At 36.1% G+C, this 27,269-nt stretch overlaps 1 protein-coding gene across 3 annotated transcripts; it reads left to right on the top strand.

The window, feature by feature from the left end:
- The first annotated feature begins 939 nt into the window (after nucleotides 1-939).
- Pgant5 (polypeptide N-acetylgalactosaminyltransferase 5) lies at nucleotides 940-27,269 on the top strand. 3 transcript variants are annotated; one of them, XM_034978614.2, is made up of 13 exons: nucleotides 940-1,088; nucleotides 1,315-1,558; nucleotides 2,049-2,259; nucleotides 2,579-2,708; nucleotides 3,968-4,134; nucleotides 6,287-6,451; nucleotides 6,997-7,150; nucleotides 14,279-14,456; nucleotides 18,496-18,676; nucleotides 21,462-21,601; nucleotides 22,275-22,508; nucleotides 22,749-22,941; nucleotides 23,587-27,269. In XM_034978614.2, exons 2-12 carry the CDS (start codon nucleotides 1,391-1,393, stop codon nucleotides 22,914-22,916), a joined length of 1,896 nt encoding a protein of 631 aa, XP_034834505.1. In that variant the 5' UTR covers nucleotides 940-1,088; nucleotides 1,315-1,390; the 3' UTR covers nucleotides 22,917-22,941; nucleotides 23,587-27,269. The 3 variants fall into 3 exon arrangements, with proteins under 3 accessions (XP_034834505.1, XP_034834503.1, XP_069361015.1); XM_034978612.2 differs by lacking the exon at nucleotides 18,496-18,676 and adding an exon at nucleotides 15,160-15,340; XM_069504914.1 differs by lacking the exon at nucleotides 18,496-18,676 and adding an exon at nucleotides 15,160-15,340 and having other exon boundaries at nucleotides 951-1,083; nucleotides 1,317-1,558.

The following is a 27,269-nucleotide window of genomic DNA, read 5'->3' as shown; positions in this document are numbered from 1 at the left end:
ACACAGGTATATACCTAGCTTAGGGACAGTCGGTATTTCTGTATACTTAACAAAATTGGTATGTTATTATAAGCATGTATTTTTGTACTTTTAAATATGCAGATGTACTTGTAACCTATGTATGTTTTTGATCAATAAATAATTTATTTATTTATTATAATTATTATTTATTTGTCTTTATCACTCTTCAGAGCTTTTCTATACACCTAGCCTGCTCTAACAAGGTATATACATATATCTAAAGTATATAGTTATAACTGATAAATAGTTGGATTGACGCTGGTTCCCTGGGAACGGGGATGGGCGCTAATGTGGGACGCAACTTGCGTGGACACATTGGCCCCGTGTCATATCAGGGAGACAGCATCAAGACCGGGAGCCGCAGCAGAAAAAGCTGAAAACGGCAAGCGGCGCAAGTATGCCTCTTTAATAGAGAGTTACATTTTTGTTCCGTTTGCCGTGGAGACCCTGGGGCCATGGAGTCTTAGAGCAAAAAAATTTACGAGTCATTTCACCGCGATTAATAGCCTCATCCATTTTTTGCGCAACGGATCAGCCTGGCTGTCCAGTGCGGAAATCCAGTATTCTTGGCACCATTCCACGCGGGCATGATTTGTATAGTACCTAATTAGATAAGGCTAGCTTTAAGTTTTATATTTTCATTTAAAAAAAAAAAAAGTTATAACTAAAGTATATTTTGACGCCAAGTCTCCTAGATCCTTAGTCTGAGACTCTGAGTATTTATGGTAGGTACTTTTTGCACGAATCTATACCTACTAAAGCCGAAGCCGGATAGCGGAACTTTCAGCTTTAGTAGGTATAGATTCGTGACTTTTTGATTAAGTGTTGATTGCATGCTTAGATGAATGTATACTATCTCTATGGTTGATTGCTTACTGTCAGCACTGGAGCAGAGAGAAACTAGAGTAGAAAGTTTGATTGACGTATCACTTATTGACGTATAGGTACGTGCGCGTATAGATTGTCGACCGCTAGCCTTTTTATCGAATAATTGATTAATTAGTCATTAGAAATAATAAATAATTAAGTAACAAGAAACACGAGACTGGAGACATTGGTTTTGTTAGGTAATATTTCTTCGGCTAATTTTAATTTGTACGTAGAACTTATTATAGATCCAAGGTGGAATCCGGGAGCCTACTTTATAATCGTGCCTAAACTTATTATGATTTCATTCAGTTTAAATGCAAATGTAAATTTCAATGCTACGAGATAAAAATATTTTAAATGTCAGAAGTAAGAATTCGCCGTAGGTTTCGCGAACGAATTACTTTTATTAGAACTTTGTTGCAGAGTCTAAGGTCAATTCTGTATAATTGACATGTGGCAGTGAAAATAAGTTTGTTCAGCGGTCTTGTATTCAGCTAATATGTTTAGAAGCAAGATAAGGATACACACATGTCGTATAATTCTTCTCACATCCTTAGTGTGGTTATTAGTAGATGTTGCACTCTTGACCTTTTACTCAGACTGTTTTGGTGAAGGATGGGACTGCAGTAAAAGTAAAAATGTTAATAGTGACTATGCTCCTGTAAAGGTAAGGATTTTTATCTTATAGTTTAGTCTGATTAGAAGAATTTATTAGAATTATGTATAATTTTTTTTGTGATCTACTTTTTTAAAAGTGTTATGCAGACTTTTTGCACTTGATAGTAGTATTCTAAGTAGAATAACCAAATTTAAAATATAATTAATACACATTGTAAAATAATAATGTGTTTACATGTGCTGTACTACATAATTAGTGTATTTTAGCTTGATAAATTCTTTCTTTTGAGCGCTGTATTAAAAGTTTTGTTTATGAACTATAAAGTGAGATGTTGTGAAAATTGTTGACAAGTTGCAATTTAATATTGCATCTTTAAAACTTTATATTCTAAAAACTACTAAAAAGCACCTTAGAGTAGTCTAATCTGCCTCTGCTTGAAAATCTCCAACTGAGTAGAACCAAAGATATTTTTCTTCAAAAATTTGACAATTAATAACTTTGTCCAGAGAGGTTATTTTAAGTTACAACTTTTTGGCAGACTATTGAAGTAGTAGGAGGTAAAAAAGCTGCGATTGCAGCAGCATTAAAGAAGGACATAGATGATGAGGACACAAATATTGAGGAGAATGAGATAGAGCACAATGTTGGAGAAGATGGTGTGATGCTGCCACCCTATCCCAGATCTCGGCTCAAGAGGTGGTCCCCTGCTCCATTTGTGAAACCTGTGGGGGGTTCACCTGGGGAAATGGGTATGTTTTTAATTAATATGTATTCTGACCCATTTTTTCGTTATTATGAACTTTTTCTTAGATTATTTAAGTTATTAAATATTACTTGCTTTAATGGTGAAGGAAAACAACGTGAGGAAACCTGCATGCCTGGGAGTTCTCCATAATGTTCTCAAAATGTTTGAAGTCTGCCAATCAGCACTTGGCCAGTGTGGTAGACTATGGCCAAAACCTTTCTCATACTGAGAGGAGACCCATGCTCTGTAGTGAGCCAGTGATGGGTTGATCATGATGATGATATGCATTTGTTTGCGGATAATAACTCGAGTTGTGCTTTCAGGCAAGGCTGTAAACATTCCAATAGAACAAGAGAAGCTGATGTTGGACAAATTCCAAGAGAACCAGTTCAACTTATTGGCCAGCGACATGATCTCACTAAACAGATCTCTCACTGATGTCAGATTTGAAAAGTAAGCTATTTTCTATTCTGTTGTGTCCTAGAACAAAAGAATTTAAACCTGCAATACTTATTAATGCTAAGCTGCTTAGAAAAGCAGACAGGATAAAATTTGTCATTTTTAACACATTTAACAAATCTTCTGGGTACTAAGCATTGCAATAAAGTAAGCATCAAGAATGTTTAAAAGCGTTAACTTTATAGGTGTGAGAGGCAATGTTTTGCTCTATCTTAAAATCCGATTACTTCACAGTTTATATTTTCGTGCTAAGATTCAAAAGTACTTTTTTCATCACTTTTATTAATTTCTTGGATTTCTTTCATCATATTATTAATGCAAAAGTGTGTTTCTTTGTTGGTTTATTGTTTTTTTTTTTCAATCACGCTACAATGGCGCAACGGATCTGTGTTATTTTTTGCAAAGACCTGGAAAGTAACACAGGCTACTTTTTATGACGGAAAATTAAAGAGCGCTCACGGGATTTAAAAAAAAAGTCCCAAAGTCCCGGGCATCAGCTAGTTGAGCTATAAAACCGGTTATGACTACCATGCAGAAGTAATAAACTGTAATAACTTTCAAGTATGAAGTGTGTTCAAAACAACAATGAGTTATTTGAACCACTTTAAATTATTATAACTAGATAACAAACTATTATTATCAGTAATTAATTTTAGTCATACTTTTAAAATTCCTAAACATTATTGTACCTAACAGTAAATAGTGGTATTAGCTGTGCAGAAGTTAATTGATTAGTAATCATATTTTAATTACAGTTCAAGTGCCAGTAATTATAAAAATAGCAGTTTTTTATTTTCAATAAATATCTAAATATATAAAAGGAAAAGGGGACTGACTGACTGATCTATCAACACAGCTTAGTTAAAATACTGGACCGATCGGCTGAAATTTGGCCATAAAGCTATTATGGCCGATCTGCATATCGCTATTATGCCGTAGGCATCCACTAAGAAAGGATTTTTGAAACCCCTAAGGGGGTGACCACAGGGGGGGGGGGGGGCTTAAAATTCGTGTAGTCCACGCGCACGAAGTCGCGAGCATAAGCTAGTTAGATAATGGATGTTTTAAAGTAAGTTAAGTTCCACATTACATTAAAAAGCAAATAAAAAAATTGGTTGGTTGGTATCTCAAAATGGTTAGCCCCCACTGAGATTTTTGTCTCTATCGTTTGTATGGGATTACGTAACAGAGAGAGCGGCATAACATAAGTTTGACATGGACAAATACATACATCTATGACCTCCTTACTTTAGGTGTAAAGACAAGCAGTACCCGCAACTCTTGCCAACAACGAGTGTAGTTATAGTGTTCCACAACGAGGCGTGGACCACCCTCCTCAGGACCATATGGAGTACCATCAACAGATCACCGCGCCCGCTGCTCAAGGAAATCATACTCGTGGATGATGCTAGTGAAAAAGGTATTCTAGTTTTTAGTGAAAATAATCACGAGCTTTCTCCGTTATTTCTTAGTTTGAAATGTGAACTCAGAGAACTTATGGTTTTCAAATGTTGTTAGACAAAACTTTCAGACCACTTTTTTGTGTTCTCCCTTGTTCTTTTTAATAAATTTAGATCTTGAGCCTCGATAGCTCAGCGCTTAAAGGAGCGGACTGAAAACCGAAAGGTTGCCGGTTCAAACCCCACCCATTGCACTATCGTCGTACCTACTCCTAGCACAAGCTTGACTCTTAGTTGGAGAGGCGGGCGGGATTTGAAGTTTGAACCGTCAACCTAGTTCTACGAATACGAATTATTGAATATGACCTGTATAAAGTGATAAAGAACCTTAAAAATACAAACTCTACAGGTTATGATAGCATTACAACGAAGATTTTAAAAACTTGTGCACCAACAATAACAGGGCCATTATGCCACATAATAAATCTATCTTTTCAAGATGGTACTTTTCCTGAAAAATTAAAGTATTCTATTGTTAAACCGATACATAAAAAGGATGCAAAAAATGAGATGAATAATTACCGACCTATAACTCTTATACCAATTATTTCAAAAATTCTCGAAAAAGTAATGCTTGACAAAATAAACGACTTCATTGATAAAAACAAGATTCTAAAAGCAAACCAGTACGGATTCCAAAAAAATTGCTCAACTACATTAGCATGCTTTGATTTAATTAAAAAGATAAATAGTGCATTCAACAAACAAAGAGCAGTTGCTGCTATACTACTGGATATGTCCAAAGCTTTTGACTGTGTCAGCCATGAGATTCTTCTTGAAAAACTTTATAAATATGGTATACGAGGTGCTGGCTACGACTGGCTAAAGAGCTATCTCCATAGACGACAACAATGTGTTGAAATTACGACCATACAAAATAAACATAAATCTATTCATAGATCGTTATATAAAGAGGTCAAATCGGGAGTCCCCCAGGGAAGTATCTTGGGGCCTCTGCTGTTTTTGCTCTATATAAATGACTTGCCAGACACGGTTGAAAATGACACAATTCTCTTTGCTGATGACATTACATTAATAATTGAAAGTAAGTTAAAAGATGAACTTGAACAAGACATCAATGTTGCACTAAATAAGATTATTCATTGGCTCGATCTAAATAACCTTTGCGTTAACTTAAAAAAAACCAAAATAGTTGAATTTCAGACCTATAACAGCTCATCCCTTAACCTTAACATTAATTATAATAATGAAAAAATAAAAGTGGTGCCGTCGGCAACTTTTTTGGGGGTTACAATTGATAAATATTGTAATTGGAAGGAACAAATACAAATAATTTGTAAAAAACTTAATAGGTTTGTATATGCATTATATCGACTCCGAAATACAGTCTCTGAAGAAGCAGCTACAACTGCTTATCATGGTTATGTTGCTTCTATACTGCGTTATGGACTAATACTATGGAGTAACTCTGTCGATATCGTAAATGCTTTCAGAGTACAAAAAAAATGCATCAGATCATTGTGTGGCGCGGATATAATAGCTCCGTGTCAGCCTTTGTTTAAAAAAAAAAAGATATTACCCTTGCCATGTTTATATATATTTGAAACATGTCTATTTGTAAAGAAACATGTGCATTTATTTGATATGAAGCCTGATAACGGACGCCGCCGACATAAACTTAAATTAAAAATACCAGGGCGAAGACTAGAGATATGTTCCCGCAATTCTTATTGTATGGCTGTCACTTTGTATAATAAACTATCTGACAACATTAAAAGTCTACCAATGTCTAAATTTAAGAAAAAATTGTTTGACTATTTAATTAACCAATTAATTCTATAGTGTTAAAGATTTTTTGGATGACTGTGGGATTTGACATAAATTATTATTACTTTGAATTATGACGTTTTGATAATGTAACTATAAGTTTTTAAAGTTTTTCTGTCGTGGTCATTTCTATTTGTTCTTTTCTTAAATTTATTTTTATTGTAAGTACCACATATTTTGCACGCCATACATAAATGGCAAAATGTGAAAGGACCATCTATATATGTACGATCATTTACTACTCACATGTAGCAAAAATTAAATGATTTCATTTCATTTCATTTCATTTCAATAATATTTATAGATCAAACTTTCTCTGATTAGATCACTTGGGCAAGAAGCTAGAAGACTACATAAAGACATTACCGGTTCCTACGCATCTCTTCCGGACGGAGAACCGTTCCGGCTTGATCCGAGCGCGGTTGTTAGGCGCTAAACACGTCAAGGGCGACGTTATCACATTTTTGGACGCACATTGTGAATGCACAGGTAATTATTTTCATCATATCTTATCTTCTATACATATAAAAGGAAAAGCTGACTAACTGACCGACTGATTGATCTATCATCGCACAGCTCTAAACTACTGGACGGATCGGGCTGAAATTTAGCATGCAGATTGAAAGCTTTAAAGCTTTAAAGTTTCACCCATAACAGACAAAATATCGGAATCAAGGCTCCAAAGATGGTACGGACACGTTATGCGTAGGCCCGACGATTATGTGGTGAAAAAGTGCCTTTATAAAAGAGATAGCTGACGTAGACGTTAAAAAGGACTTTTGAAAATTCAACCTTTAAAGGGGTAGAATATAGGGGTTTGAAATTTGTGTAGTCCACGCGGATGGAGTCGCGGAATTAAGCTAGTCTAATTATATAAACGGAAAAGCTGACTTCTACAGAGATGGGTGAAATTTGTCATAAACAACTTATAGAATTCAATTCGATTCAATTCAATTTACGCTTATTTATAAGCTTTACTTCAATCCCCCGTCGTTATTCGCCCTTGGTCTTTGATTGGTTATTTGATTCTCTAGAGGGCTGGTTGGAACCACTCCTGGCGCGGATAGTGGAAGACAGGAGCACCGTGGTGTGCCCCATCATCGACGTCATATCGGACACTACCTTCGAGTACATCCAGGCTTCAGACATGACTTGGGGCGGCTTCAACTGGAAATTGAACTTCAGATGGTGAGTTTTTGAAGTTTTTTTTTCAGCGACAAGTAGCACTTGACTGCAATCTCACCTGGTGGTAAGTGATGATGCAGTCTAAGATGGGCAAGGCAGTTTTTATTCAATCCATACCCCCTTTAGTTTATACACGATACTTTGGGTGAGTTCTATAGAGCACACTCTGACTTAGCTTAGGCTTACCCATCACCGGCTCACTACAGACCACGGGTCTCCTCTCAGAGTGAGAAGGGTTTGGCCATACTCTACCACGCTGGCCATGTGCGGATTGGAAGACGTCACACCTTTGAGAACATTATGGAGAACTTTCAGACACGCAGGTTTCCTCACGATGTTCTCCTTCACCGTCCAACGCACATAACTCCGAAAAGTAAGAGGTGAGTGCACGGGATCGAACCGCCGACCTCTGATTAGAAGACGGACGTCCTAACCACTAGGCTATCACAGCTTAACTTATTTAATTTTCATCAAACAATTTCCTCGGAAGTCTGTTATATAATAAATCGCATTGGCATCGTTTTACTCGTTGTACTTGAACTACATGGCGCGGGCGTTGCCAACGCGTATCGCAGGCCAGAACAATGGGACGCGGGGGTTATGCAAGCAAAACAATCTCGCGTAACAATCGCGCCCTAACCTTGCCTCCGTATTCATCTACCATAGTGTTAGGGTTTTTTTGTGTTGTTTCGGATTGACTATGCTGCGTAGGCCCTACTGGCCGCTACAGCGTCACCAGGGGGTGAGCCCATGGGGCTCGAAGAAATAATTTGAGAGGTCGGAGGGCAACATCCTCCTAAGGGTGCCTCCTGTGAGGTTCGGACCACGGCTTAGGATGACGTTGGGATGGGTGGAGTTGTTGAACTACTGGTTAGTCCGCACGCCTCCGAGGCCGTGGCGTGGGTCCACGTCCGGGTGACGTTAGAAATTGCGGACAATATTAGGGATTTTTTAAATCTACGTACTTATATATAGTACGTGACAGGTCGAGATTGCAATCGGGGCGGGGACGCCCCGCACATCCGCACAGCCCCCGCGCTAAGGCCCGGTATCCTCCTAAGCGGAGCGGAGAGGAGATGTGTTCAGACGACCAATCAGATTTTTAAAAGATGATGTGTTAATTTTTTCACATTATCTATTAAGAATCTTACCGGGCCGTACCCGGTGCGGAATAGCGCGGGTGACGTGCGGGTGTGCGGGGCGTTCCTCATACCTCGATTGTCGTCTCGACCTGTCGCGTACTATGCCTACTAATGATGTCACTATGATGTTAACCCAATTCAACGAACGTCACACATCACATCACTACCCATATTATAATTGCGAAAGTTTGTTTGTTTAATGGTTTGTCCTTCAATCACATCGCAATAGAGCGACGGATGAATACGTTTTTCTTAGATAATAGGGGGGCTGATCTCGATTCAGATATGTAATACCATGCATATAACATTCGAAATTCAATTTGAAAACATAGTGTCGTTTGTGATTGGTTGGTGACTCAAAATAGTTAGCACCCACTGATATTTTTATCTCTATCATTTGTATAGGATTACGTAACGGAGAACGCGATATACTATCTTCTTTCCGCGGATAGAATATAGTTTATAGATAACTGAATCAGCAGAATCTTTTAATAACCATAAAGAATTAGACCGAATAGATAGATAGAGAGTAGAGTATATCAGCGGCTAATCACTTAATCCTTAAAATGGGCTGATTTTGCATATAAGCGTGGATTTTAATTTCTTTATGTAATGACAAATTAGTGATATCATTTATTAATAAAAGACAGAGTACCGATTTTCCTCGAATTTATCGGATTAAACTCAATTACGGAGTGATCTAAACTGATTTTGTTGAGATAATTATTGAATCAATTAAACTAAACGATATGCTTCTTTATTGGGTTCCGTACCGATAGGGTGCCAACGGGACCCTGAGCTAGCGCTCACCGCGTTGCGTCTGTCGTAATAGGTAGAGAGTTGATCATAGAATATGTATTTCTATTGCCGCTGTCAGCCGTACTTAGAGTCGCTAATCGTTACTTAAGATTGAGTAAAAACGAGACAGATTTATGCGAGAGATATAGCTCTGTCTCGTTTTAACTAAACTTAAGTAACGATTAAGCGACTCTGAGTACGGCTGTATAACAATAAACAATAAAAATTTCAAAATGGCTGCCATGAAAATATAAATAATCAAAAAGTACCTGATCATGTATGATGGTACGGAACCCTTCGTGTGCGAATCCGACTTGCGATTGACCGGTTTTTTTATATTAGATAACCATGATAAAGGTGTGTCAGATAAGCGGAAAGGTATTTACCTACACTGATTTTATTTTGCTGATAATAGCTATGCTGTATGGTTCGCTTACGATTGTTAGACCGGATAATTGTTATTGTAAGCCAACTAATCGGGAAAGTATTCTGCATATGTTTGTCTTTTATAGAATATGCATTTGGCATTCTCGGTTCAAGTACCTATCTGTGAAGAACTTAATAGGTATTTTATTTACTAGCTTATGCCCCCGACCTAAACTCCTATATTACCCCCTTAGGGCTTGAATTTTCAAAAATCCTTTCTTAGCGGATGTCTACGTCCTAATAGCTATCTGCATGCCAAATTTCAGCCTGATCCGTCCAGTAGATTGAGCTGTGCGTTGATAGATCAGTCAGTCAGTCAGCTTTTTTATATATACTAGCTTATGCTCGCGACTTCGTCCGCGTGGACTACACAATTTTCAAGCCCCTATTTTACCCCCTTAGGGGTTGAATTTTCAAAAATCCTTTCTTAGCGGATGCCTACATAATAATAGCTATCTGCATGCAAAATTTCAGCCCGATCCGTCCAGTAGTTTGAGCTGTGCTTCGAAAGATCAGTCAGTCAGTCAGTCAGCTTTTCCTTTTATAGACATAGATTGCCATAACTTGCATGCAATTGACAACCCTATACACGGTGAAGAAGATGGTCAATTACAAGCATCGGATCACAATAGATGTTCTATACAACATCTATCTATACACTTCATGTATTGGTTAGGGTTACGTCTAAAAAAAGCAACGAAGGTCACTAGAAGTTAGCGCTTAGAGTTGAGAGGCTGAAAGGTGAACGGGGATTGAGAAATCATTAGAATGAATCATAGTCGGACGTCTGTCACATTCAAAATTTATTGCAGCAATCGCAAGGAAATATTTGATGCTTGCGACTTCGACCGCGTGGTTGGATTTTTAAAAATACTGGGGAAAAATTTAATTTTCCGGGATAAAAAGTAGCCTATGGCACTCTCCAGGCCTGTAACTGTATAGCCATGCTAAAATTGTTGTGTTCATGAGCTGAGTAGTGGAATTTGAGCAGTGTTGAAATGTGTATGGTAGGGCTTAGCTTAGCCATATAATATGCTCAGCAAAAATTACGTCGATCCGTTGCTCCGTTGCGACGTGAATTTTTTTTTTTAAAATCAGATACAAGTTAGTCTTTGACTGCAATCTCACCTGATGGTAAGTGATGATGTAATTTAAGACGGATGCGGGCTAACCTGGAACGGGTTTGGCAGTACAAACCAACAAATATACTTTCACATTTATGATGCATATGGGTAATGATTTTTTTTAATCGAATATTTTTTTTAATAATGTAGAGATTTAGTGGGGACGATATTAAGTTTTGTGTAAAATAAGAATTACATGGAAGGAAATAGGGAATACAAAAACAAATATACTTATGAGTGTAACTACCTGATTAAATAGGTGAGATAGAGATCGTCAATTACAAGTTACAACAATTATCATGTAGGTAAGTGTGTACACAACAGCTATTATCGTTGATAGCGCTAACATATTTATACCTAGAAAATATTATAGCAATCACCTATTACGATCGATAGACAATCGGTTCCCATCACAGATAATTTTATAAGTAGCTATTCGTAGATACTGTGAAAGAGTTTATAAACGAAAATTATTGTTATACCAAATGAATTATAGTCAGTAGTTTCTATGATAAGGCAATTTTATTCAGTTTGACTTTTACAATAACAACCGCAGGACCAATATTGGAAGTCAAAAAAAATAGTATTTCAAAACTAATCCATACCTACTAATATTATAAATGCGAAAGTGTGTCTGTCTATCAGCTAGCTTTAACGGCCCATCCTCGTAGGTACCTAACCAGTTTTAACGAAATTCAATATAAGGGGTAGTTTGCATCCCATGGATGAACATTCGATATACGCTGCTTTTTGTCCCGGAAAATCAAATAGTTCCCTCAGGATTCTTAAAAACCTAAAACCTTCTTCTCTGTCTTCGTTTTTGCTAGCGTCCTGGTTATATCCTGTATGTATCAGGCCCGGTCTCCACTTAAGCGGAGCAAAGAGATGCCGTGTTTAATCAACCAATCAGATTTTTAAAAGATGATGTGATAATTTTTTCACGTCATGTATTAAGAATCTAGTTGGTCGACTGAACACACGTGGTTAAAGTAAAATTTAAATTCCTGTACATACTTAACTATTTTATTTTTTATTTTTACCTACTGTTAATCTGTCAAGTTACTCTGTACGTTATTAAGGCTGTCTGTTATTAAGTTAATCTGTACTCTTAATCTGTTAAGTTAGTGCATGTTAGTTTATAAGTAAAGTTTCACCTGTAATTGACAACCATACTGTTTATTGTATGTATTTAAATGTGCGGTCTTTTATGTATGGAAGTTGTTGGTGATAAATAAATTTAAAAAAAAAAAGTCGCGGGCATCTGTTTGGTACAGATAGCGTGATGATCCTGCAGATAGACATAGGACGCTTTTTACCCCAGAAATCATAGAGTTACCACGGGATTTTTCTACATCTCAAATCCAGGCGGAGAAAGTCGTGGGCTTTATATAGTAGTTTTATGTTTTGTGTCTACTGATTTCGAACTTCTATACTTATGTATATCGCTTGTTAAGTACAAAATATATAAGTGCAGTCGACTGTTGCAACATTTTAATGAGATACTTTCCCCTAAGCTTCATTGTAACGTGCAGATACCTAGTTCCGTTGATAACGCTTTCATAGCTTCAATTCAAAACAAAACGGCTGTCAACTATCGTCCTAGTTGGAGACAAACGTTTCCGACGAATGACGATGCGACATGACATCTAGTGATAAACAATAACGTATTATATAGGTAATAAAAAAAACATTTAATTGTGTACCTAACACATTATTACATCATGAAAATAAATTAGTTCATCCTCTGAAGATCCATTGTTGTGACTTATTAAAACTTACTACCTATTTGCCTTTACACTAATCAAAAGGTCTACTTCAAATTTGCCGCAAGATGGCCGCGCGGAGGCGACGAGGCTGCAGCGCTGCGGCCGCGCTGCTTTGTAAATCCATATAATTTCGATCGATGAACTGACGCGCTGCCGCAGCGCGAGTGTAGCGCTACAGTCCCGCGTTTTTAGTTATATGGATTAACAAAGCAGCGCAGCCGCAGCGTTGCAGCCGCACTTTCTCCGCGTGGCACGCTACAGCAAATATGAAGCCACCCTTAAAGCAGCATTTCCTTAACATATTTTATGAAAAATCCCCTTGAACTTATTTCTAGAATCAACACTGCCTTTATTAGTTAATTTAATAAATAAAATAAAAAATAAAATAAAATTATACAAGCTTAAAAAGCAGCCCAATATAACCGATAATATTACATAGACATTTGAACCAAAAATTTACCGTAAAAGTAATTATTCTACTCTATTTGTCTGAGCTATCAGTGTTTTATATCTACCCAAATTAAAAGCCAAACGCGATAAAAACGAATCTTCTAATGGGATCTCTTGTCGAACCATGTTTCGTAATAAAGATACAACATTAATTAGACGATCAAAATCGGCTTGATTTATTAATGTTGTAACAATTGATTGATTAACACAAATTCCACTTGCACCAAAAACAATTATCGCGTTAAATATACTTACCTAGTACTTACGAAAAGAAATAGGTATTTTTGCGTGAGTTGTCGGAAATTACTTAAATATTTTATTAATACAAATATTTTTAGTATTTTCTATAATTGAGGCCATCATGGTGTTATTACCAAATTAGAGTTGTTTACGGCACAAATTATAGGACGTTTATAAAACGCTTTTTGGGATTATTCTGGACTTGTTCTTGAATGTGGAGATTCGGGACAGTAACATGTCAAAACGGACGGTTTAAAGCGGTTCGTGTCTAGATACAACATTGTGACCTATACAAAAATTTAATAAACGATAGATTCGTTTAAAACAGTCTCAAAATGTGTCATGCCCGCTGAAAAAATCGAACGCCAGGGCGCGGAATGCCTCAACGACATTGTAGTGTGCAGTGTACTCGTACATATTTCATGAACGACAGCATTTTTTTTAAACGGGCTAAAATCCTTTATGCCACCTAAAAGTATCAAGTGCCAGGACGCGAAATGCCTTAACTACATTGTGACTTGTACAGTGAGATTTTGCATGAACGATAGGTTTTTAAAACAGCCTCAAAATCTGATAAGCCCTCTGAAAGTATCGAATGCGAGACACCTGTACCTACAGTGTAGATAGGTATTTCATGCACGATAGGATTTTCAAAACTGTCTCAAAATCCGTTATACCCTCTGAAAGTATGGAATGCCAGAACGCAAAATGCCTCAACAACATAGTGACCTTTTTTTTATTCTGATCCAAGTTAGCCCTTGACTGTGACTTTCCTGATGGTAGAAATCATCTGCCTGGTGATTCGCTAACTCAGTTAATAATAGGTATCACTGAAGCAGCAATGTAGATTATAGAACCAACCAATCAATGTCAAATGAGCTCGGTGGCTATCATCAAGTGTTGATCACTGAGTTCGAATCACTCAGTAGGGCGATTGTCTAAAACCTGCATCAATCATTATTACAATCTCAATTGTTCTGATTGGCTGAATTTGTGCGATTCTTGTTGCAACAATGCATTGTGGCCAATAGTGAGCGAGCATTAACCAATCAGAGATGATTGCGATCGTGACATTGTAGCTGTCAAACAACCGCGGTAGGGCCACAGCTGTACAGTGTACATATTTTATGAATGATAGGATTTTATTAAAACAGTCTAAAATTTTTCCAATATGTTTTTCTGAAGGTATCGAGTGCCAGAACGCGAAATGTCTCGACGTGGGGGAGACCGAACAGCGCCTCTCCGCACGCCCACGATGGCGGGTGGACTGTTCGCCATCGATAAGGACTACTTCTACAAGATCGGCTCGTATGACCAGGGCATGGACATCTGGGGCGGAGAAAACCTCGAAATGAGCTTCCGGGTATCGTATACTTGCTACAATTCCTTATAAATAAAAATGGATAACGTAATTATTTCGATTAGGGTTTATAAGAAGGGCTACGAAATTTATCAATCAAAGTTTTTATGGGTAGATACGTATATCGTTTCGCTGAGATGCTTCGTGCGTAGTGGGCGGGGTTGCAGGAGGTTTCAATTGACGTAAAAATGAAGGAATTCAACGTCGCTGTAATGTAATTCTGACATAACCCGCATCCTACCACGTGACGTCTCAATCAAGGACCTATAGTTGAAATTTTTGCCATACGCAAAGAATCAAAACCCTTTACCAGAATTAGGCATATCCGAGTTTTTTCAGAAACCAGGCCCTTATAGTTTGAGGCTATGAATGCGTCAATCAAACCTAAGTATTTTCCATATAAATTGGATATAAAAAAAATTGTCTTATGGCTAAAACACCAATAAGACCAGTAATTTTACAATTTATTTGAAACCAGCAAGAAACTCGAATGCTTGAAAAGAGGAACCGCCGAGTTTCTTGCTGATTCTTCTTAGTAGTAAAGGCATTGCGAACCTGTGGTAGATGCATTTGACCGTTTGACGATTCAAAAAGTAAAAGTTTATTTGAATAAAAAATCCTTCTATTTCTATTACGTTACCACAAATGGTCGTAAAATGGGTAAGTTTATTTGAAATCGGGTGCTAAAAATGAGATTGGGGTAAAGGTATGGCAGTGCGGCGGTCGGCTTGAGATCGTTCCGTGCTCGCACGTGGGCCACGTGTTCCGGGACAAGTCGCCGTACTCCTTCCCCGGCGGGGTCCAAAACGTGGTGCTCCACAACGCGGCCCGCGTGGCCGAAGTGTGGATGGACGAGTGGGGAGAGTTCTATTACGCCATGAACCCAGGTTCGATGTTGGACTGTAGTGCTGGATTTGCTAAAGTTTTGCGTTTTAACTCGGGACAGATATAAACAGGACATTCGGTGGATATGGTGGATAGACGAATAGAATCAAAATGTAAACAGTTTCGTTTCAACTTGCCTCGCTGCGCTGGTCGATTGTGATAAGCTGCATCAATCATTGCTATAATTTCAATTGTTGTAATTGGCTGAATTTATGTATTTTGACTGCGACAGTATATTTTAGCCATTGTGACAGAGTTGGCCAATCAGAGGTGATACAGAAATAACATGGTATTTCCTAGCGCATTGACGAAAATGGCTTAAATTTCTTAAGCGTTCTTTCCACCGAGTGTTCCAAAAACCAAAAATATTTTGCAAAACTTTAGCAATCGTGGCACAGTAATAAAGTTTTGTTGTGGCTTGGGATAACCAATTAACCTCATCTGATGATTTTTGCGCCTGTCATTAACATTATTAATAAATAATTTAATAAACGTCGGCTTCCTAACAACCATTAACCATTGCGGCTGCATTCGTATTTCCTTCGTATTCCAAATTCATCGGTGTATCAGAAAGATTAGTCCTCTCTCTTTCACGATTTTAGAGAGTGGGTGAGATAGGACTAACACATCGACAATACATAATGTATTTGGAGCAGCTTACGCATGCCCTTTTTACTAACTTTTTTTAATTCTATTTTTGTTTTGTCGTGTGTGTTTTTTTAGTAGTGTGCCTTCATTTTGTGTTTTTATTTCTCGCCATATATTTACATTCTATAGTGTCGTTCACGGTAGACACGGTAACAATATATTCCATCTTTTTACTGGTAGTTTACCAGTAAAAAGATGGAATATAATTATTAATTATAACCACTCTATCTAGAATCTGTCGATAAGTTACTTAGCAACATTGTTATTTGTCATAAAAGATCATACAATTTTTGACAAAAAGAACGTTGCTAAATGATTTATCGACAAAGGTCTGTATATATGGTTTATTATTAATTATGCCCGTTAAACGCGTTGTTACGATACAAATTATTGCTGCAGCGAGATTAGACTAAAAACGTACCGTGGCACTATGATGTAAATGACCTCTTATTTTCTGATTATTTTGCCCTATTCTGTTGATTTTAATTCCATTTCACTTAGCTTCTTCTCAATGCAGAAGCAATGAAGTATTAGATTTTGAGAGGAGAATATGAACTTGAGTGATCATCCACAGCAATTCTTTTTATATGAGATGGCAGATTTATTTATGAAAGTATTGATGGAATAATTTTTTCAAATGTTCAAATTAACTTTCATTATATATTTTTTAATAGGAACTAACTGGGTAATGGTATAAAAAATGAGTCTCCCTGATTCCTAAAATAAGTACACATTGTTATGTATTGTCTAAATTAACACCTACTTACCTACTCATTAATATATTTCTAAATATTTCTGTCACAACTCATCATGGCTTAATAGAATAAATATGGGAAACATATAAACCTACACAAAATATATATTGTCTCAGTTCGTTTATCGTATTTATATGCAACTAATCGGTCATGTTTTGTGTGTAGCTTGTGTGAAAATTAACCCAATTATGTAACCTTTGATTCTGATATATTTTTGGCGATATGGTTATTCATATCTATAGTAGAAGTGTATATATTAACCATAATATATAGCAAAAATCGTGTTTATATTCAAGTATCTGATGCCCGCGACTTCGCATGGATTTAGGTTTTTAGAAATCCTGTGGGAACTCTTTGATTTTCCAGGATAAAAAGTAGACTAAAAAGTGTAACTCTCCCTGGTCTTAAACTATAATAACAATAAGCACTTGTAAAAAGTTTACATGAATAAAAAACATTCAATTCTATTCTATTCTAATTAACCATGCAAAAAATCACATCAATCCGTTGCTCCGTTGCGACGTGAATGAAGGTCTTCTCGGTAGGAACGGTTAAACTAGTTGACGATTCAAAAGCACTTTTAGTTTACTTGAATAAAAATATATTTATGGACAAACCAACAAACCAATAAACCAACAAACGAACACACTTTCGCATTTATAATATGGGTAGTGATAATAGTCACAAATACAATTATGTATGTATGTATTTTTCATACATGCTCATTATGTTTAGAGAAAACTAATTTGTGTTTATTTTTTTCATACATGGTACTTGTATTGCATATTAACAGAATATTTGTTCAACTGTGGAAATGAATGGCCGTATCGAATTGTTTTCAGATGTATACTAATCGGATATTAATTATTTACCTACAATTTCGTATTTGCCATAGTATATTAATTCATTAACCAATTATACTTACCTATACTGCAATCAAGATCTAAGAAAAACGCAACGCAATTTTCTTAGAACTCGATTGCTCATTGCTTACAGTATTCCCGGATATCTATTTTCGAGATAACCTATTAATGTAATTTTGTGTTGTAACAGCTTATATACCAAATTATTATACCTATAGTGGTATAAAAAATCGTTCAAATCGCTTGCGATGGCAATCTTCAGGTCCATAAAATATATTGTTTTACGATTTATTAACCTTGAATATAGTATAAATATTTTCCTGCTAATACAAGATGACTAATAGTTACTGATGAAATGAAACATTGCAATTGGGAAAGTCCGTTTACATTTCAGATGTGTATATAATTGATAGTAGTAGTTACTTAGTAAACCTCAATTATCATGTTATTTATGTCTTAATCAAGCAATCTTTCTGGTTAAAATACCTCAAGCAAAACAGAATTTTTGTCTCTACTTAGAGTGGTTGTTAGTGTATGTAAGATGCTGGATAATATATATTATTTACCAAGATAAGTTCTCCGAACCTGTAGTAGAGTAATTTGACGATTGGAAAGAATATTTAATAGGAGATACTTACCTTAAATGTACAGAATACTTACTCAGCAAAATCATTCAGCTCGCACAACACTGTGATCTAAAAACAAATGACAATTGCCTCTCTTTCTATCACGTAAACTCTTATTTCTTATATCTCTCTCTCTCTTTCTCTTATGAGATCGAAATGGATATGGAGCCACCGGCGGCCCGCGCCTCCGTAGGTAGGGTCTCGTGACCAAGTGATATGGGCCAGAATTATTGCCATAGCAAGTGTAACACTCGGGGGTGGGCAGGTGTGGATGTGCGGCGGCACGCTGGAGATCGCGCCGTGCTCGCACGTGGGGCACGTGTTCCGCAAGACCACGCCCTACTCCTTCCCCGGTGGCACGGGCCGTGTCGTCAACCACAACAATGCTCGCCTCGCCGAGGTCTGGCTTGACGACTGGAAGCATTTCTACTACAATATTAACCCAGGTCCTTAACGCTTCCGCTTGTGTGTCGGCCCAGGCCGGGTACTCACTGGCGAGTCGTAACCGTAACCGTATCGCTACTGTTACTTATAGTGCATACATTCTGAGAACTCACTCGGCATATTTGCTCTGTGTCAAATGTCATGTCAAAAGTACGATTTCAGTCCTAAATTTAAGGGTAAATCGTACCGGGTATATAGCTTGTTTGTTATTATATAGTACGCGACAGGTTGCAAATTGCAATGGTAATCGGGAAGGGAACACCCCGCACACCTGCACAGCCCCCGCGCTAACCCGGCGCGGGCGAGCGCTGGTGACGTGCGGGTGCGCGGGGTGTCCCCCCGCCTCATAACCCGATTGCCATCTCGAACTGTTGCGTACTATACCTATACTGTTCGCAAGCTAGCCGGCAATTGGCGTACCAGAGGGCGTTCAAATTTCAAGTGCTGGCAGCCCAGCTCGCAAACGTTTACCATGATTTGTAGACATCGTGTATATACAAGAACCTCGTTAATTTATCTATACGGTTACAGCTCGTCAATGAGCAACCGGCTTGGAGCGTATTTAGGTGGTCTGCATGTATATGAAAGTGTGTAAACAGATCATCATGAAAGTTTAAATCTGCCCAGGCGATACTTACGTTAATGTCACTTGAAAGACTCGACAGACTGTGTCCGCGTATGGGTATATGGTTGTACTGCTCATAATTACAGCCTGCGGATAAAGGGTTGACTGACGAAACAATGCGCGGCGGATTAGACACTACCTCCGTTGCTTCTAACTTTTTATATTATATTTAATATAGTTATATAGTTATATATAATATAAATAATAAAAAAGTTTATATATAATATATTTATATATAAACATTCGGGCTTAGTGGGATGAGATCATACTCGTAGTTGAAGATCGAGTAACTAAACGAACGACTAACGAACACTGGACAGAATTATGGGCCATTCATGTGTATAATTTCTCTTAACTTATTAGTCAAATCTACAAGTATTTTTATCCAATTTTGCAGTGATTTTTTTGAATATTACTTTTAGATCTGCCATATACAAAAAATATACCCCAGGCTACAATTTGATTTCGAAAACAAATCAATCAGCATTATTTTTATCGGAAATTCCAGAGATGAGATTTTTCAGTAGGTTCAACCTAAGTTTGTCGGGCCTCTCGAGCTATCTCAGTTGCAAGCCGTCATGCAAAAAATTTTGCATTCCAAATGCGGCCGCCTAAATACGCGATAGACTCAAGATGCCTGTGTCAATTGACCTATAAATGTATAAAGTTGACCTTTAACGACGTGGAGTAAATTAAAACTAGGCATCTGGCCAAATATACTGTACTTAGCTGGATCTTGCTGTAAGATTATTTACGAAATGTTTTACCGCAATATAATGTTTAAGGTGCTGGCGAACAAAGCGGTGTAATTACCTATACTTCTGATCAAAACATTTTATTTTCTTTACTCCAGATATGACACACATCTGAATCGATTTCCAAGCGAAATAGCCTAAAACTGCGCTGCAATGGAGCCCAACATTCATGATATCGATCACTAAACTTGAACTACTTTCCAAGCAAACTGCCTGAAACTATGCTAAAACTGAGTCCTAATTTGGAGATTTTGATCAAATTGGTATAAGATTATAGTAAAGTTTCAACAGCTATCATTCAGTTTTTTGCTCCTGTAAATTCGTGCAATTCACCATTTTGTTCGCCAGCATAAATGGTACCTTCTTTATCATCTTTTATGGCTGAAAAATGATACCAGGCATCTTTATTGAAACTGATCTTATATCGTTCTTGTTGAAGAGATGATTAAATAATAAACAAATATATATATTTTATAATATATTGTTACTTATCATAATTTTATTGCTATTTATGTAAATATTATTTGAATAGTATTAACATTTTCACATATATAGTATATACGTTATAATTGTATTATGAATATATATTATTTGTGTTTTAATAAGTTTTGGACAAAGTAAATTATTGTTCAAGAAATACAGAGTGGGAAAGTAGAGCTCTTTGTGTCTATATCTACAAAAATCTGAACTAAAATAATGTATAGAAAATGTAGTGATACAACATTGTTCGTTAATAACATCCAAGTCTAAATAGGATATTAATGCTAATTCTGTTATACTGGACAAAACTTGATATGCTATCTTTTTCATACTGTTTTCTGCAGAAAAAGGCAGCATGATTATTAAGTCCCGCCATTTTAGATCTTATACAACTAACTTGGAGGATGAGCTAACATTTGTAATTTGTTGGTTTTTATCGTCTTTGCTATTTAAACCAGTAGCTTTTTGTTATGGGAAATGTGGCCGCAAAATCATAAAATCAATAACATAACCATTATTAAATAACGCTTCCCATTAATCCCATTGTTTAATAACTATAATAACAATTCATTCTTTTTAATCCAGTTCATTCACACACTTCTTTAAGGTTTTTGTTTGAAGAGTCTCAATTATTTGCTAAACATAAAAATTGCTTGCTGATATATGACGTTATTTCTTTGTTTTATAGATACAGAAATTTTTTCTGGAAAAACACCTTTTTTACCCGATTCAGCTATAAAACTTTCATTCTCAAAACATCAAAATAGATATTAGATAATTAAGAAATATGCAAAAGATACGCTGAAGAACGCTTTCAATACTCAGACAATTTTGCCAAATATTTAATAAACTGTTTGAATAGTTCTTAGATTAAAAAATATTTGTCCAAATATTTGACATGCATACTAAATTTATTGTGCTGTTCAGGCGCGTTGAACGTGCCCGTGGGTGACGTCTCCGAGCGAAAGGCGATGCGAGAACGCCTCAAATGTAAGAGCTTCAGATGGTACCTCGAGAACATTTATCCTGAAAGCCAAATGCCATTGGAGTACTATTATCTTGGAGAGGTACGTTGATTACTCTAAACATTAATTACCCTTTACTTGAACGTGATAGATTCTCTTTTTCTATTTACATTATTATATTAATTACATAGCGTGGCTTTTCTGGTAAATTTTTAAAGCTCCGTGAATTATTTTTGATTACAGTTGTTAGTGATGCCATTAGAGATTAGTGACAGAAATATGTAACAATTCTATCAGATAATTGCATCCATATCCGACCATACTTATCCTTATCTGGTTCTGGCAGATTATAGATAAATAATTTATTTTCTTGTTGAATCAGGGACTTCCGCAAAGTAATGCCTGATTCTACCAATCTTGAAAACTGTAAGCTCAACGTCTGCGCTTGGCGATGTTTCATAAAATTATATTAACTGATTTACCGAATTTTAGGTACAGATTTTTAGAAATCTTGACAATGGGGCCGATTCTCTTGTACAAAATCTCTAAAGTAAACTAAATCTAGTGCTATCCTTTTTCGCAAGCAACATTATGACAGGGATAGCAATAGATTTAGACGTGTCATTTTAGTTTAGTTTACGAGATTGTGTTGTAGAGAATCGGCCCTAGTGTCGTGATCGCTGGTTAAAGGGTATCTAGGTATCGCTGAATTGATGAAGCTTGTAATGACCTGTAAGCCGACGGAGGATAGTTTTGTAGTCCCTTATCTTTTCAGATTCGTAACGCAGAGACGTCTAACTGTCTTGATACACTCGGCGGTAAGGCAGGCCAGCCTCTCGGTATGGGGTATTGCCACGGTATGGGCGGCAACCAGGTTTTCGCATACACGAAGCGCAAACAGATAATGTCAGACGACAATTGCCTCGACGCGGCGCATCCCCGCGGACCTATCAAACTCATCCGCTGCCATGGAATGCGTGGCAACCAGGAATGGACCTACGATACTAAGGTAAATGTCGTATTTCATTTCTAATTTATGGGCATAGTTAAATTAATTGTGTTGTATCCTGGTTAAAAGTTGTGTCATCATCTTTTGTACACCCAGGCCGGCTTCAGAAAATTTCTCCTCAGTGGCATTAGCTTTTTTGGTGCCCGAGGCTTACCCAGGTTGCGCATGGTAACTTTCAGTGTCTTTGGTGTGGTGGTTATCAATCGCCAGAGGATTGATATACCATTTTTGTTTGTACAGGCGCGAACAATAAAGCACACAAACACGGGCATGTGCCTCGACAAGCCCGAGTCGTCGGACGTGTGGAAGCCGGTGCTGCGGCCGTGCTCACGCGCGCGCTCCCAGCAGTGGCTCATGCAGGTGGACTTCAAGTGGCAGGCGCGCCGCCAGCAGCTTCCCGGCAGCTAGTCCACGCCCCCGCAAGCCCTCTGAGGTGAGACACTACACACGCCTGTGCGCGACGAGTCCGATTCCACCACGCGCCCTGTCCCGCTGTATACTGGACTACATTAGATACTTGGGCCCGTACACGAACACTGCACTGGTTTATACAAGACAAGTCCTGGTATCTTCTAGTCGGCGACGACTTGCAAGACTTATATTTTGCCCTACACCACTTAATCTTGCACTAACAATAACAAACCCAGTGTTTTCTTTTTTGACCTAACTGCAACTTAGTCCCATTGAAAATGTTATTTTACAGCCGACATCAATAAATAATCAATCCTTAATCTGTCGATAGGTTACCAGCAACGTTATTACTTGCCAAAAAAATTATGGCTTTTTTGACACTTAACAACGTCAATCTATCCGTAATCGGTCAATAACTTACTTATCGTCAAAATCAATAGTAATAAATATATGTAATCTGTCGATAAGTTACTTTGCAACGTTGTTATTTGTCAAGAATTACCAGCAATATTACCGTTGCTAAGTAACTTATTAACAGATTACGGAAAGATTTATTATAAATTTTGGCCGTAAGTAAGATATCGACTGATTAATTATTAGGTACTAATATCGGCCGTTAGTGAATCATAATGGATAGAATTTTATACTAGTTTTTTTTTGTTTGCAGGATCGACAACGATAGACCATAACAGTCTTCCTTCTGTCGTTAGTTAAAAAGATTTACTTTCTTATTCCTATATCTGAAATTTTATATCTACTAGATTGTATTGACACGGAAGGTCCTGTGAATTGTTGACAATACATGCGCTGTAATAAGTTTATCTTAAACGTTGCTCAAACTTAGGATTGTGTCTGACGTGTTGTAGAGTGAGATATGTTTTTGCTATAGTGGTGTTCCTGTACAAAGTACCTTTTAGCATTCTTGAGATCTTTAAGTGGTACTTGAATATCGAATTATTCAAGAATTTTCCTAATCGATATAATATTTCCATATCGGTTATTATTTTCGATGTAATGCATTAAATCGAATATATTTCACAATAGATCGATAAACAGATGATAGGCGGATGATATTTAATATTTTACCTAATATTCGATTTACCGTAGTTTATCAAGTAATAACCCATAAGTGATAATATTAAATTACTTGTTAATTGAATAAATCGAGTTACAGTATTTTGAATGTAATCGTAAACATGGAAAAAAACTGTCGATTCATGTATTTTTAATACATAAAACGTCTGCCAAAAGGGACTTCGTTCGTGAATAGTACTATACATATTTTGAAGTTTACTTAGTCGTAAGTTGATGACCATTTTAACGAAATTAATTGTATGTAATGATAGATTGTCCCTCTATATTCTATGTCGAAGTTACATTCGGTGGCTACGACATGGATTTGATACATAGTTTCACTCAATCAAAGTCACAATTTTTTTTATTCTGATATTTTTATAAATTTTCCAAAAATACAACAAAAAATACAATCGTTAATTAATATTACTGATATAATATTAAGATCGAATTTATGTTGTCTTACAGTACCTACCTTTCCAGTAACCAGTAAATGATTTTAGTAATAACAAAATTATGAACTGTTTTAACTTATGATAATTTATCTTTACTTATGAAAATATCGCTTTTTACTCAGTAGATGGCAGTTTTTAAAAAATGATTAAATTTTAATCTAAAAATACTCCCTATCCATGACGATTGGATTTTAACACATTGAGATTATTATAATACTTACAGGTTTTCGTAACTTTTTTGCGTAAATTGCTGTCATATTTTTTTTACTATACTTATGTATATTTTTACTTATGGTACCTACCTACATCATCATCAATAGATTAACAGATCTTAGCAAGAATTTAATATTTGTTGAATCAGTAGATGGATAGCATAATATGTTTATACGGATGCGTTATTGTCTGTGGCTCAATACACACAGGAACAAAACGTTCGAAAGTAGAAGGATTCATTTGATTAGTGGAAACAGTTTTTATTTTTATTAAGCAGCTGTTTTGTCCTAGTACGACTTGATTAACTTGACTCTAACTGCCTGTGTATTGCCACATATCGACTGTAAACTGGCAACCGCTACTATCTCAATTTTAACAACTTTACATGATGAAGGATTTAGTGCAGGGGAAACAACACTATGTGTACATGCTTTTTCAAATTTTTCTTCCAAGCTAGTAGTAACTGTAATTGCAGCTACAAATTAATATGAAGTTGAAAAAAATCGAGAATAAGACATGTTGCCAGTTCACAATTGATATACCATCTTTTCTTCAGAGCTTATTTTTATTAATATACCTTGTTGTATAGGATTTTAGCTAAGGCTTTATTTTAACTGTCCCTTATTTTAATTCCCCATATTTATGTTCCTCAATTAAAATGTGCGTTATGTCAGAAAATCTTTGTAGATAGATTTTCTGTCTTTATTATGTTGCTAAGTATGATAAATTTTATGAAAAAAAAATGGGAATTTTGATAAAGAAACCGAGTAAATAGTTGTTTATTAGTAAATAGATGATATCTGTGACTTCGTCCGTGTGGATTAAGGTTCTTAAAAATCCCGTGGGAAGGCTCTGACTTTTCGGGATAAAAATAGCCTGTCCGTTTCCGGGATGCAAGCAAGACCTGTGCCAAATTTCACCAAATTCGGTTTAATGTTACAGACAGATATCTACGATTTTAAAATGCACGGTCACGTTTGCGGGCCATCCATATTTTTTAACTACTGCATTTTAAAGATTTTTCACATCATATTTTGCCTTGATTTCTGAAATAATTATGGTGAACTTGTGTCATTTTAAAAGTTATAGGCTGTAGTAAACAATTTTAATGATATAGTGCATATCGTTTCTAACATAGTACTTAGGGTTTGAATAGGTATTATTTTTTTATTCTGAACTTCCAGACTCAATAGATTATATTTTAAGCCCTTCCACAACGAATAAGTATAAAAAACGTGTTATTATATAGAAATAATGACGCTGATTCTGTTGTTTATTGCTAAACTAAATTTAGAGTATCTGCATCCTCTTCTTTTTAATATTGCTAAAAAGGACGGAACATGAATTTTACATTTAAAGTCTCTAAATTTTAGTGCACACTAGAAATTTAAACCATACGCTCGCGACTGGCAGCTAAAGTCACGAGGTTTGACGGCTCTAAATTAAACTTAAAACTGTCAAGCTATGTTTGTCGTTTTCATAGTATATTACATAGTAAGAAGAGAATGCGAATGCTCTAAAATTTTTTTGCGCTCAAAATCAGTACCAATGTTATTTTAAATATATGTTTATTTAAGTATTAATGTAGCGCTGAGGTAGATCCATAATATTATAATATTTTTAATACCTATTCTACACGTATAGTGTCTGTTCAGTGTGTCTTCCCCTCACTACTATATTTTTCAATCTTGGGATCTGTTTCACTGTTTTATGTGTAGCAATCCAACTGGTTTCAAATTCAATCTATCTATCTATAGTTTTCCAATAAGTTACTAACGTTGTTATTTGTCAAGATATAATTTTTGACAAATAACAACACCTATTGCTTAGGAACTTGTCAACAGATTACCGATAGATTGAAGATTGAAATCCGACTTAGATATTTGGATACTATTTTATTTATGTGATCTAACAGCATACCTACATTTCTTTTTCTTTTATAAATGATATGAATAAGTCTTCTTATTTATTGCCAAGAAGTGGAATGGATCTTAGGATTTTTATTGCATTTTCACAACCTCAGTGATACAGAGACGCTTTTAAGTTTTAAAATAAAATTATGTATTATATTTCTAACTTTGCTTTGTTTTGAACAGGGTGAGACCGATGGCCTGTCGGCACGAATTATTGTTTATGTTAAAGATTTATATTTCAAAGTTAGCAAATATATTTTATTTCCAATTTGACAATATTTTATTTAATATTTTACTATCATATCAATAATTAAATAGGAGATTACTAATAATATAATTTGTAGGTTAGGAGAATTGGCATGTTTATTTTATCACAAACGATTTTATGTATAAATATAGTTTAAATAATGTTTGAAGAAGGAGCTCATTATACACAATGATTGTGTCCAAAATAATATGTGAAGTCATTTGCAGAAAGGTTGAATGTAAATAATTGTTTATATAAATATTCGTCCAATCGATGTCTTGCATCGAAAAAGCATTTATTTTTTAAGCACAGAATCTCAAATGCATTGTTTTGATCGATGTTTGTGAGTGCCAAATTCTGGGATCTTAATTTTGTATTGTGACTCATTCACCATTCCAATAGACAGGTATGATGAAAAATAAAGCTGAAAATACATTTTACGACTGAT

Source organism: Maniola hyperantus, chromosome 19 (genome assembly GCF_902806685.2).
Source record: "Maniola hyperantus chromosome 19, iAphHyp1.2, whole genome shotgun sequence".
NCBI lineage: Eukaryota > Metazoa > Arthropoda > Insecta > Lepidoptera > Nymphalidae > Maniola > Maniola hyperantus.
The sequence above is the reverse complement of the archived record's forward strand: the minus strand, read 5'-3'. Positions and strand labels throughout refer to the sequence as shown.

Bases quoted from the DNA above. Each gene is read 5' to 3' on its own strand.
- Pgant5 (XM_034978614.2), top strand. From the start codon at position 1,391: ATGTTTAGAAGCAAGATAAGGATACACACATGTCGTATAATTCTTCTC. The intron at 2,260-2,578 runs GTATGTTTTTAA...TTGTGCTTTCAG, and splicing joins GGGTTCACCTGGGGAAATGG to GCAAGGCTGTAAACATTCCA. The intron at 22,509-22,748 runs GTAAATGTCGTA...TTGTTTGTACAG, and splicing joins AATGGACCTACGATACTAAG to GCGCGAACAATAAAGCACAC.